The sequence below is a fragment of the Rattus norvegicus genome, chromosome 10 (assembly GCF_036323735.1).
Source record: "Rattus norvegicus strain BN/NHsdMcwi chromosome 10, GRCr8, whole genome shotgun sequence".
Taxonomy (NCBI): domain Eukaryota; kingdom Metazoa; phylum Chordata; class Mammalia; order Rodentia; family Muridae; genus Rattus; species Rattus norvegicus.
Window position 1 is genome coordinate 91,282,434 of NC_086028.1, and position 14,257 is coordinate 91,296,690.

Sequence of the window (14,257 nt, forward strand, 5' to 3'; positions counted from 1 at the left end):
CATTCAGAGAGAAGCGGGACCTGTATTATTTCCAAATAATCTCTTCTAAGGTACTTTTAATCACCAAAAGAACAATAGCAGCTTTGCAGTGGCAGAGTCTTAACCTGAACTAAGTAAAGCAGGACACCCTCACCAGTGACAAGCCATGCTGGCACTGAGAACCCTCTGGCTTGATCGATCAAGGACACAACACTTTTTATGCTATTCTTCCCAAGAAGACATCTCTGAGCATCAGATAGACCCAAACTCAAAGACATTCAGCAAAATAACCAGTCAGTCTTTGAAAACATCAATGTTGTGGAAAATGACAGATGAAAGGAGACTAAAGGGAAATAACTAAATATTATGCGGGTCCTGGATGGGTCTTGAGTAGGAAAGGACCTAATGGACACACTAACTTTCGAGTAATAATAGATAAGATTACTAAGTGTTGTTTAGAGTTTTAGGTAAAATTATTTTATGTTAATTTACTGGCTTTCATAATTATGATTATATAAAATACTAATAAAGGAGGCTGGGTGAGGAATAAATGGAAGCTCTGTGTACTACTTTTGCAACATTTCTGTAAGTCTAAAATGAGTCCAAGTTAAAAAATAAAAGTCTTGTTGCTTTAAAAGAAAATGAAGGGGGAAAAAAGGAGGAAGAGAAGGTAGGGCGGTAAACTGGAAAATTACTGAACTAACCCAAGCCTGGGAATTATTTTTAGCCTCCAATTCCAGAGTGAAGATTAGAATCAGAGTTAAGAGAGTAAAGGAAGATAAAGTAGTTATTTACAATGAGCCTTCAGATTTCTAGAAATACTAAAGTAACTTATGTGGTGGTAGCTCACGTTTTATTTTTTTGTGATGGGTGTTTTGCCTGCTCCAACTGATTTGCTGTTATGTAAGGAGACCGGAAGAGGGCATCTTAGGAACCAGTGCTATAGACAGCTCTGAGTAACTGTATGCATGCTGGGAACTGAACTCAGAACCTTGGGAAGAGCAGCCAGGGCTCTTAACCACTAAACATCTCTCTTACCCCAGTGACCCACACTTTAATCTCTGCATTCAGGAGACAGATAAAGGAGGATCATCACCATCAGGCCAGTCCCATCTGCCTAGTGATCTCCAGGTTTGCTTGTTTGTTTTCTTAGCTGATTTAACAGTCGAAGGATCATGCTAATAAGTAAACCCAGCATAATATACAGCAAACCAGTAGCTAACATTAAACTAAATGGAGAGAACCTTGAAGCACTCCCACTAAAATCAGGGACTAGACAAGGCTGCCCACTCTCTCCCTACTTATTCAATATAGTTCTTGAAGTTCTAGCCAGAGCAATCAGACACCAAAAGGAGATCAAAGGGATACAGATTGGAAAAGAAGAAGTCAAAATATCACTATTTGCAGATGATATGATAGTATATTTAAGTGATCCCAAAAATTCCACCAGAGAACTACTAAACCTGATAAACACCTTTAGCAAAGTGGCTGAGTATAAAATTAACTCAAATAAATCAGTAGTCTTCCTCTACACAAAAGAGAAACAAGCCAAAAAAGAAATTAGGGAAACAACACCCTTCATAATAGTCCCAAATAATATAAAATACCTCAATGTGTCTTTAACCAAGCAAATGAAAGATCTGTATGATAAGAACTTCAAGCCTCTGAAGAAAAAACTTGAAGAAGATCTCAGAAGATGGAAAGATCTTCCATGCTCATGGCTTGGCAGGATTAATATAGTAAAAATGGCCATTTTACCAAAAGCGATCTACAGATTCAATGCAACCCCCATCAAAATACCAATCCAATTCTTCAGAGAGTTAGACAGAACAATTTGCAAATTCATCTGGAATAACAAAAAACCCAGGATAGCTAAAACTATCCTCAACAATAAAAGGACTTCTGGGGAAATCACTATCCCTGAACTCAAGCAGTATTACAGAGCAATAGTGATAAAAACTGTATGGTATTGGTACAGAGACAGACAGATAGACCAATGGAATAGAATTGAAGACCCAGAAATGAACCCACACACCTATGGTCACTTGATTTTTGACAAAGGAGCCAAAACCATCCAATGGAAAAAAAGATAGCATTTTCAGCAAATGGTGCTGGTTCAACTGGAGCTCAGCATGTAGAAGAATGCAGATCGATCCATGCTTATCACCCTGTACAAAGCTTAAGTCCAAGTGGATCAAGGACCTCCACATCAAACCAGATACACTCAAACTAATAGAAGAAAAACTAGGGCAGCATCTGGAACACATGGGCACTGGAGAAAATTTCCTGAACAAAACACCAATGGCTTATGCTCTAAGATCAAGAATCGACAAATGGGATCTCATAAAACTGCAAAGCTTCTGTAAGGCAAAGGACACTGTTGTTAGGACAAAACGACAACCAACAGATTGGGAAAAGATCTTTCCCAATCCTACAACTGATAGAGGGCTTATATCCAAAATATATAAAGAACTCAAGAAGTTAGACTGCAGGGAGACAAATAACCCTATTAAAAAATGGGGTTCAGAGCTAAACAAAGAATTCACAGCTGAGGAATGCCAAATGGCTGAGAAACACCTAAAGAAATGTTCAACATCTTTAGTCATAAGAGAAATGCAAATCAAAACAACCCTGAGATTTCACCTCACACCAGTGAGAATGGCTAAGGTCAAAAACTCAGGTGACAGCAAATGCTGGCGAGGATGTGGAGAAAGAGGAACACTCCTCCATTGTTGGTGGGATTGCAGACTGGTACAACCACTCTGGAAATCAGTCTGGAGGTTCCTCAGAAAACTGGACATTGAACTACCTGAGGACCCAGCTATATCTCTCCTAGGCATATACCCAAAAGATGCCCCAACATATAACAAAGACACATGCTCCACTATGTTCATTGCAACCTTATTTATAATAGCCAGAAGCTGGAAAGAACCCAGATGCCCTTCAACAAAGGAATGGATACAGAAAATGTGGTACATCTATACAATGGAATATTATTCAGCTATCAAAAACAATGACTTTATGAAATTCATAGGCAAATGGATGGAACTGGAAAATATCATCCTGAGTGAGGTAACCCAATCACAGAAGAACACACATGGTATGCACTCATTGATAAGAGGCTATTAGCCCAAATGCTCGAATTACCCTAGATCTACAGAACACATGAACCTCAAGAAGGATGACCAAAATGCGAATGCTTCACTCCTTCTTTAAAAGGGGAACAAGAATACCCTTGGGAAGGAATAGGGAGGCAAAGTTTAGAACAGAGGCAGAAGGAACACCCATCCAGAGCCTGCCCCACATGTGGCCCATACATATACAACCACCAAACTAGGTAAGATAGATGAAGCAAAGTGCAGGCCAACAGGAACCAGATGTAGATCTCTCCTAAGAGACATAGCCAGAATACAGCAAATACATAGGCGAATGCCATCATTAAACCACTGAGCTGAGAACAGGACCCCCTTGAAGGAATCTTAGAAAGGACTGAAAGAGCTTGAAGGGGCTCGAGACCCCATATGAACAACAATGCCAACCAACCAGAGCTTCCAGGGACTAAACCACTACCGAAAGACTATACATGGACTGACCCTGGGCTCCAACTGCATAGGTAGCAATAAAGGGCCTAGTAAGAGCACCAGTGGAAGGGGAAGCCCTTGGTCCTGCCAAGACTTAACCCCCAGTGAACGTGATTGTTGGGGGGAGGGCGGTAATGGGGGGAGGATGGGGAGGGGAACACCCATAGAGAAGGGGAGGGGGAGGGGTTAGGGAGATGTTGGTCCGGAAACTGGGAAGGGGAATAACAATCAAAATGTAAATAAGAAATACTCAGGTTAATAAAGATGAAAAAAAAATAAGGACCAACAAGGGAATGTAAACATCAAACTTTAGGATTCTTTTAACATGCAGATGTATGCACTTATTTATTTATATTATAATCTCTGCAGTCATATAAAACTTTGACAACATTAAACTCATGACTGTAAATAGTTCAATCAAATCAAATGGATTTTAGCATATCCTTCTGTTGTATAATTTTGAGCACTCGGTATATGCTAAATATTGTTATGTTTTTCAAAAAAAATAAAATAAAATAAACCCGGTGTATTGAGTGGTCGGTGGGCTTAAGAATATGAGAACTGACCCAAATGAAGAGCTAATGTCACTCTAGAATTTAAAAGATACTAATGTCAGTTGTTATGTTAGCTAGATTTTTTCTGTCCAAATGAATTCTAGACATTCAAAACTATCTTTCCTTAATATGAGATTAGTGTTCATAGGTGTTCATTTGAAATATAAAATGCTCTGTGGTGTATGAGGATCTGATACTTTTAATACAAGCCTGGAAGATTTGCTGCCACTCAATTCTTTAATAAGGATTACCCAATAAAATAATAACATTTTGTTATTTATTGGATATAGGATTAAATCAAAGTTGTCACACATACACACACACACACACACACACACACTTTGGCAGTATCATGGCACGCTCGGTAAGCATTCTGCCACTGAGATCATCTCTAACCCAATCAAATATTTTTAATATTGCATTTAATTTATTTTGTGTGAGCTCAAGTGTCTAGGTCAGAAGATAATATATGGGAGCTCTGAGTCCTAGGCATTGAACTCAGGTCCTCAGGTTTGGCAGCAATCACCTTTACCATGACAGCATTTTCCCAGTTCCCAATCAAAATACTAATGCTGACCTCTATACTTAAGTATGTGTGGGCTTCCAGCATCCCCTTTGTTCTTCTGTGAAGAAGGAACATAACATTTACTTACTGTCTTCTTTCAAAGAAGTAATGTAACTCTAGTTACTGCAAATATATTTTGTTTAGAATTATTCCAATAAAAATTTTAGATAGTTAACATAAGTAAAATGGGGTAGAAAAATTAATTATGTAAGAAAGACAGAGCTTAAAAAAAAAAGAAAGACACAGCTAAAAATGAGATTAAGACAAGTGATCTTAAGAAATAAGAATCCACCCAGGGAAAGCGTTGTGCCAGTTGGCTTATTAAGGCAGATAGATGGATTCTGAGCCACTTCCAAGAAGCTCTAACTATAGTGAGTATAATAACTTCCTCAAAGTTGTAGAGTGCTATATAAATGTACTTTTACTGATGAAATGAGAGACTGGGGAAAAGTGCAGACATTTGGAATTGCTCCCTGTTTCTATACATAGGAAATGTTTAGGTAATATCAAAGGACAGTTTGGGAGACTGGAGAGGTAACTCAGTGCTTAAGAGCACTGGCTGTTTTTCCAGAGGACCTAGGTTCAATTCCCAGCACCCTCATGGCAGCTAACAACCATCTTTAACTACAGTTCCAGATGATCTGATGCCCTCTTCTGACCCCAAGAGCACCAGGCATTTTGGTACAGGGTCTCGCTGAAATTGTAGCTCATGATAAGCTCTGCTACCTTGCAGAGGTCTGCCTGTCTACACCTTCTCAGCACTGATGTTACTGACACACAGCTGTTTAGACATGGGTGCTGTCATTTTATCTGACTGAGACAGCTCCGTGCCTAACATAGTTTTCATGGACCTTATATACTTACACATACCACACAGCTCCTTTGAAATGCACAGTTAATAACCTATTTTGAATCACCTTGCAAATCCAAAGATGTTGAGTGGATTTTCTACCAGAATTCTTCAAAGATATCAAGACTTTATCTTTGGAATGCCAAATACTAAAATTAAAAAAGAGACTGCTTTAGAATATATAACTTTAACGCTGACTTGTTAGATGAAACCTCATTAATCCAAGTGCACATCTGAAGGCTTCAATATGGCAGTGTGGCAGAGTGCTTGGCATTAATTGCAGATGCCTAGGCTCAATTCTCAATACTGGGGAAAAAATCTCCAAGTACACGTATGATTTTTTTGGGGTGGGTGGTAGGGTGGGGGAACACCCTCATAGAAGAGAAGGGGGAGAGGGAATGGGACTAGGGTTTATGGACGGGAAACCAGGAAAGGGGATAACATGTGACATGTAAATTTTAAAAAATCCAATAAAAAATAAAAATAAAGAAATGCCGTAGTATTTTGCAAGGCATAACAAGATTAAAAAATATGATTTTTAACAAAAGCAGTAAAAGAACCCTTTTTCCAAGTTTCATAATCTTTATCTGTAAAATAATACCCCACTGCATTACATAAAAAGCAAATTATACAAGGCTTGCTGAGCTGAACATTGCCTCCACATATGGAATCAATTGAAGCAAAATATGGTAAGACTCCATGTAGATTCAAAGATCTGTGTCCATGAAGGCAATAAGTACTGTCTGCACTGTTGACTGAGAGGACGAGGTTTTCCTTTAGGCTGCTAACACTGTCTTTACTAATCACCTAAAGAAAAGTGGAGCTCTAAATTCAACCTCTGGTTTCTGGTCCTCCTATGGAATTTGGACTTCTTTGTTTCACTCACAAGCAGTTCCTGTGTGGCTTTAAATATACACTAACATCTCCGTATTATTTGATTTATGTTCAATGAGAAAGATTTTTAACTGTTTAAAAGAGTTGACATTTACAGAATGTATTAAAGAGACGACCACACTTACAAATTAGGTTTTTTTCAGAATAGAACTCCTCTGTGGTAAACTTGTCTAAGAGGTAACTGAAGAGCAGCATTCCCAGTACACACGTGAGTGCTATTAGGATGTCCAAGTTACCTATAGGCACAAAGCTAGTTACTGAAATGAGCACACAGCACAGTGATGGTGGTGCTGATTAAGACGAGTGTGGAAGTGGGGGTGGCCATGAGGAGGAGGGGGACAGTGGTGACCATGAGGAGGAGGGGGACAGTGGTGACCATGAGGAGGAGGGGGACAGTGGTGACCATGAGGAGGAGGGGGACAGTGGTGACCATGAGGAGGAGGGGGACAGTGGTGACCATGAGGAGGAGGGGGACAGTGGTGACCATGAGGAGGGAGAGAGTGGTAGTGAGCATAAGGAGAAGGAGGGCAATGGTGACATGAGGAGAAGGAGGAGGAGGGTGGAATCCACTAATGCCATTACCCTCTTGACTGTGTTCTGAGCACCTTGTCAGATTCTTTCCATAAATCAAGCTGAATCTCTCCTGCTGATGCCATGGTTTCTACAGTATGTCATCACTTTTCTTGGCAGTAATAAGCCTGAAGAGTGATCTATATTAAAGTCACTCTCTGTGCTAGGCATGATTGTCTACTCTGGAGGCGGAGGCGGAAGGACCAGGAGTTGTAGGCGAGCCTGGGCTACATTAGTGCACCCCTTTCAAAAAGAAGAAGCTCTTTTTTGCACTTGCACTTGAGACAAAAAGAAAAACCATAACAGACGATATGGAGTAATTCTGTGTAACTCTTAACAAACAGCTTAAACCAACCAGCCAGACGGTCAGCCAGACGGCTAGCCAGAAGCCCAGAACCTAAACATTATTAAGACTCCTAAACTCTGAGAATTTAAGACCCAAATTTAGCAAAAATCTTAACCTCTTTCCTTCTTTCTTTCATATAATTTTGGTACTTTTCCTCTGTCTGAATTTTCAGAAAATATTTACTGATAATTTTAAAATCTAAGTTATTTTATTTTATAGGCTCATCTTTTTAAAAAAATAAGACTATATCAAAAATTGATGTGAGCATGTGTATCTCTAGAGAGTAACATGATTTTCTTCATTGTATTAGTTCCAATGCTTTGTTACAAGAGTAGACTTTTCTATACTACTGTGTTGAATAAATGTTAGCAATATTAATGTACGTCTTCCTTCTCAGTCTTGCTTCCTGTCTCTTATAATCCAGAAGGACTATCCCATTTTTATTTATACACTTTAATTTTGGGTTGTTAGAATATATACATACATTATGTCTAATTTTTGACTGTGTATAAATTATACAGTTGTGTTAGTGGCTTCTATTTTTATTTGAAAAAAAATTTGAGAAAATGGAAAAACCAAAGGCGGTGTTAGGGTCTGGTCATATGTAACCAGAGCTGCTAACAAGCCTGTGTGCAATCTCATCTTTCCATAGGTGGTTGCCTATCACTATTGCCAAGCAGACAATGCCTATACCTGCCTGGTACCAGAATTTGTCCACAATGTTGCTGCCCTGCTCTGCCGCTCACCTCAGCTGACAGCTTACCGGGAGCAGCTTCTTCGGGAGCCTCACCTGCAGAGCATGCTAAGCCTCCGGTCCTGTGTCCAAGACCCCATGGCCTCCTTCCGAAGAGGAGTCCTAGAGCCCTTGGAGAACCTCCATAAAGGTATAATTAAGGTTCAAAGGAGCTGTGGTCTCTTGGATTGTGATATAGAAGTGATTACCAAAACTAAATGTTCTGTAGCTGATGTTTACACATTATAATTTCCAGAAGAGTTTTTCTGGGTAGAGTGTGATAGTGCACAGATGTAGTCCTAGCACTTGGAAGAGGCTGGAGTAGGTAGACTGCTTGAATCCAGGAAGTGAAAACAAACCTAGGCATTGTAGCAGGACCCTATTTCAAATCAACAAATCCCTGTAGAAACTGATCCCTCCTCCTTCCTTTGTAAAAGTTCTTATTTTAATTTCCAAATGATTTTGGTTTTCTTTTAGTAAAGGTAGTAAAGCTTCTAATCCTTTCTGTGGAATTAGAATCAATCAATAAATTTGCAGCCCCATCTTACTGTTTCAGAGTCTCTATGACAGGAAACCCTATAGTTAGAAATTATCAGCAGTATATTTATTATGACATGGTTCATACCTCAGTATTTTACACTAGAAATCTCTTAACTGTTCACTCGAATGGTATGTAAAAAGGCACGTGGACATTTTGTGGTTCATGAATTGTATCAGAAAAGCCAGTGTTTTTAATAAAAATGAAAGTGTGGGATCTGCCTCCCTCTCGTGCTCAGGCCTGCTCTTCCTCTCTCTTTACAGCCCTGGCATTCACTGAAGCCTAAGCACAGTCATCTCCTAAACCTCTCTCTACTACACATTTTTTCACATTTTTAAATTTTTACGTTTAGTGTGGACAGGCAGGTTGATGTGGAGGATTGCATACATGGTACACACTTGAATGTACACTTCCACATGTACAGAGGCCAGAGGAAAAGGCTGTGTCTTCCTCTGTAGCTTTCTTCCTTAATTGTCTTAACACAGGGTCTCTCAGCGACTGGCCATTGAGCTCCTGAATCTTCCTGTCTCTGCCCCCACCCCCAGCATTGGAGTTAGAGCCATGTGCAGCCACGCCCAGCTCCTGTGCTGGGGATTCCAGCTCTTGCACAGCACTCCTACCCACTGGGCCATCCCTCCACCCTCCTCTATACTATCATTATTACCATTATTATTACTATTGTTATTGCTTTTATTACTGTTACTACTACTACTATTATTACTGTTATTATTACATTTTACTTACTTATTTTGTGTGGGTATACTTATACCACAGCTTGTATGTGGTGATCAGAAAGAGCCTGTGAGAATCAGTTCTGTTGTCCTACTGTGTGGGTCCCAGGAATCAAACTGGTCATCAGGTATAGAAGCAGGTCCCTTTACCCACTAAGCCACTGAGACCCACTAAGTCTCGCTCCACTTGTTTTTGTCAGCACTGGAAGTCAAACAGAGTAATAATGATTAAGTATCTCAGTTGTGCTACTCAACACACTAGTATGTATGTATGTATGCATGTATGTATGTATGTATGTATGTATGTGTATATGTATATATGTATGTATGTGTGTATGTGTGTATGTATGTGTATGTAAAATCTTAAAATTTAATGTGAACATTTAATGAACATTTATAGTACACCAGATAAACTTTGTGCTATACAATTATTAGTTGTTTCTGCTCAAGTTACTATTTCTCTTTGACTAAATTGTATATGTTGAATTTCAAAACTTGTGTTCATCTTTTATCATTCATACCCATCTTTTCACCTTGAACATGGTAGATATTTCAGGAAATACATTTTGAATAGAGGTATTAAGGAGAAACAACTCATATGCATGGGTTTGGTTTGGTTTGATTTGATTTGATTTGATTGTTTTGAGACAGGGTCTCTCTTTGTAGCTTTGGCTGTCCTAGAGCTCACAATATAGATCAGGCTGGCCTCAGACTTACAGAGATCCACCCGCCTCTGGCTCCCTAGTGCTGGTTTAAAGGCTTGGTGCCACAGCCCAGTGATGCATGGGTATTTTAAAAGGGCAGTGATACAAAAAGCTATGCCCTTAGGTGTTCAAAGACAATATACAGATGCTTGCTGAGTCTGCACCAAATTCTCAACCATATTATTTTACTGTAAGATATATCTACTCATTTATTTCTCTGTCCCTTTACATATCCCTATTAATAGAACTCTAAATTCAATTGCTTCATCTTATTCTGGGGGTTTCTACTCACTCTTAAAGTTATAATCAGCAGTTGGAAAAACAATTTACAAATGTTAAAAATTGTTTAATCAAACCAAAAGAAAAAAATTTTTAAAAATTAGGTAGATCATATTAAGGAATTAGTTGTAAAATATCAATGAAGTAAGTAAATCAGAATGCCGAAACTCTCAGACTGAATAAAGAATACAATCTGATCCATAGCTGCCTTCATAGTTACTCAATTATCACACCATTGAAAATGAAAGAATAGAAAAGCAATGAGTAAAACATAACCATAAGAAATCTAGAGTAGTTTGTTAGTGTCAGAATAGACTTTTAAACAACCAATATTAGTAAAAGCAACTAGTAGACATGAATCCACATTATGTACCTAGAATCAGGCTTCCGGAATCATGAATCAAAAACTCATCAAAGAGCCTAATAAAGCCCAGTTAGGGATGGGTATTTAAATGCTTCTTGGTAACTATTGAAACAAGTAGAGGAAAAAATTAAAGGTATAGATTTGAACAATATTATCAACCAACTCGCACTGGTTGATACTTACAGAATATTACCTAATAAATACAAAATATATATTTTCTTCAAGAAAACATAAACTCTATTCTGAACTATAGAACATCTCAAATTTTCTAAAAGTTATCTGAGGATGGTATTCCATGTCAAAAATCCCAGCACTTAGGGTGCTGAGGTGAGAGGACTGTGAGTTCAAGACTAGGTTAGACTACATAGTGCCTCTAAAACAACAAAAATGAAAGTTAAAATATCAGTCTAGGGAGCTAGCTTAGTCTGTTGATAATCAGTACCTTTATAAGGAAGGGAGGGAAGGATGGAGGGAGGGAGGGAAGGAAGGAAGGAAGGAAGGAAGGAAGGAAGGAAGGAAGGAAGGAAGGAAGGAAGGCAGGCAGGCAGGCAGGCAGGCAGGCAGGCAGGCAGGCAGGCAGGCAGGCAGGCAGGCAGGCAGGCACACACACTTTTAATCCCACTGTTGGGAAAAAGGAAACAGGTGAGTCACGAGGGCTCACTAGACAGTGTCCTGGCCTATGTGGCAAGTCCCTGGCCAATAAGACAGCTTGTCTCTCAAAAAAAAAAAAAAAGGCAGCAGCACCTCAGGGAGCAATGCTGAGTTGTTACAGTGAACAGTGGTACACTGTAGGCATGAAAAGCCCGAGAAAGTAAATACCACAGCAGAATTGTCCAAAACAACAGAATTAAATTAGAAATCCATAACAATATAATCTTCAATATGTATAGGTGAACCTACTTCTAAATAACCTATAGGTTAAAGAGCAGGTCATGCAGACAGTGTCCTATATGTCAAAATGAATAATATAAAATAACTTGTGTGAGTTTGGTTTTTATTGGATATTTTTTATTTAGATTTCAAATGTTATCCCCTTTCTCGGTTTCCCGTCCATAAACCTACTGTTCTATCCTCCCACCCCCTTCTTCTATGAGGGTGCTCCCACTCATCCACCCACCCCTTCCCGCCTCTGACCCTGACATTCCCCTAAACTGGGTGGTCAAGCCTTGGCAAGACCAAGGGCTAGGAATTTTCTTCAATGACAGAAATGTTTTTTTCAATTTGGTCAGGTTTTTAGCTGCATGATTATATAGAGTTACCAACTTATCAGAGTGTATGGCTGAAATGGCCTTCATTATTATATATACATTTTATTCTCAGGTAACTAGAGTTTTCCCCCGAGGAAAATTATATGGAAAATACTTTTCAGTTCATACTCAGGAATTAGATCATTAATAACTCACTTCTCCTTTAAAAGAAAAATGACAGTATTTTCCAAAAGTTTTGAAGATTCCAATAGTATGAAGCTTCCCATTAAGCATTTGCTTCTGCCACTGAGATGAACAAGAGGACAGGAGCGCCACCCCTAAAGGGAGGTGATTGAGGGACAGATTTGCCTGTGGATCTGTGAGAGGCGTCTGTGTAGAAGCACACTGACTGACTAAGGCTGCTGCGATTTCATCTCTAGCTGCTTCCTCTTCCCATTCAGTGTCTGAGCATCATTTATCCCAGGCACCTATGTACAGTCTACTACTACAGGGACTACTGGGGAAGATTCCAAAGACACACTAAAGGTTTATGTAAGCAGAGGCTACAAGGGGCACCCAGGGAATGTTATTCATAGCGATTAAAACAAGATTAAAAGCTCGGGAAACTTTTCCAGTGAGTGACTCCTCAGCCAGAGCAGTGACTCATACTTTAAAAGTCTTAAATTAGTCCATGACAAAATAAGAAATGAGATTATCTATAATTTGAGTGGTTATAGACACAGACTTTAAAAGTATATAAAAGTTAATATATTTATTTTTAATTAAATTATTTTCTAATATAAAATGGCTTTTATTTGGGGGCATGAGAAGTGGAGTTGAGAAGAGAATAGAGGCAGAGAAAGAGGGGACAGAGAAAGGAACAAAAGGGAAAGAAAAGAGAGAGGCCAGAGAGAGCTAAAATAAATATTTTTCTATGAAATAATTCTGATAATAAATAGTAGTTGCAGGCTGGAGACATGGCTCAGCCATTAAAGACTAAACTCACAATCAAAAACTAAATAGTAGCTACATTTTAAATGTTCATACATGGCAGAATAGGAAATAGCAATTTTGTTTGGCATTTTTAATTTTAAAAATTCTTTTACTATTCTGTAAAAGCTTGAAAATGAATATAAAGAAGCATTTGTATAAGGCTAGCTGCATTTAAAAAACAGTCTGAAGATCTTTAAAGTCTCTTAAGTGTACAACTGTCAGACATCATTAAACAAAAGACAAGAAATTACTTAGCAAAATACTATTTTTTACAGTGTCCATAACATTAAAAAATTCTTTGTAATTTTTGTTTTAAATTCTTTTTTTTAAAGTATAATGATGTCTTAAATAAACTTATCTGTTGACATCTTATAAGCCTACATCCCTAGGTAACTTAAGTATCTCTTCCCAAGAACAGGAGAAAAATCTCACAGGGATTAAAAGAATATTATCCTGATTAAGAGACAAATGTTGGGGTTGGGGATTTAGCTCAGTGGTAGAGCGCTTGCCTAGCAAGCACAAGGCCCTGGGTTCGGTCCCCAGCTCCAAAAAAAAGAAAAGGGAAAAAAAGAGAGAGAGACAAATGTTTTCCTTTTTACAGTGCTAGAGATCAAATCCAGGACTTTCTGTATGGTAGACAAATATACAACCCAGCCCATATTAGTCCACTTTAGAGAAAAGAAATATTTATGTTTTACTCATGGAGTGAGTACTCCTGGAAATTTCTGCAAATAAAATTTAGCTTTATTAGCAAATTAATTGTTTCATTCATTATAATACCCAGAGCCAATGAGCTGGCTCCTCAGTGGGCAAAAGCATTTCCTCCAAGCCTGCCAACCTGAGTTCAACCTCTGGGGACCCACATGGTAGGAGAGACTGACTACGCGTGCGCGCGCGCACACACATACACGCGCACACACACACACACACACACACACACACACACACCCCACAAATGTAATCTTTAAGAAGTGTTTGAAATGTTTTTCTATGGGGCATTGTCATCAGCCCTTTTATCCCTGTGACTATCTTGGCTTAGGAATCACCATGTAAAGTTAGAGGATGTGTGAAGGGCAGGGACAGGTTGTGCTAAGCTTTCATCAGTCCCTGGGGAAGGAAGAACTACTTTAACACTTGCCTGTTTCCAGTGTGAAATGCTCCCACCACAGCCTGTTTCAGGCTACCACCTGCTGAACAAATGCTCTTGAAACTGGAGCGCTCTCCTGGAGCAGCATGGAACTTGTCAGCATAGGAGATGCTCAGCCAACCAGGTACATCTAGACATTTTCTCTGTGGAAATTAAGACACAATTAATTCAGGGAGTCAGGGTTCTCAAAATCAAGCATGAAAGAATTCCCAGTTGTTTAGGTAAATTCCTAATTCCTAATA

The 14,257-nt window shown here is 39.0% G+C and overlaps 1 protein-coding gene across 17 annotated transcripts in view; it reads left to right on the forward strand.

Moving 5' to 3' along the window:
• Nucleotides 1–14,257, forward strand: part of Tanc2 (tetratricopeptide repeat, ankyrin repeat and coiled-coil containing 2) — a 320,432-nt gene that overhangs the window by 229,574 nt on the left and 76,601 nt on the right. For all 17 annotated transcript variants that reach the window (XM_039086155.2, XM_039086153.2, NM_001191653.1 and 14 more), the window contains one exon: nucleotides 7,992–8,223. In XM_039086155.2, the coding sequence (XP_038942083.1) occupies nucleotides 7,992–8,223 (232 nt within the window). The remainder of the gene's footprint in view (nucleotides 1–7,991; nucleotides 8,224–14,257) is intronic.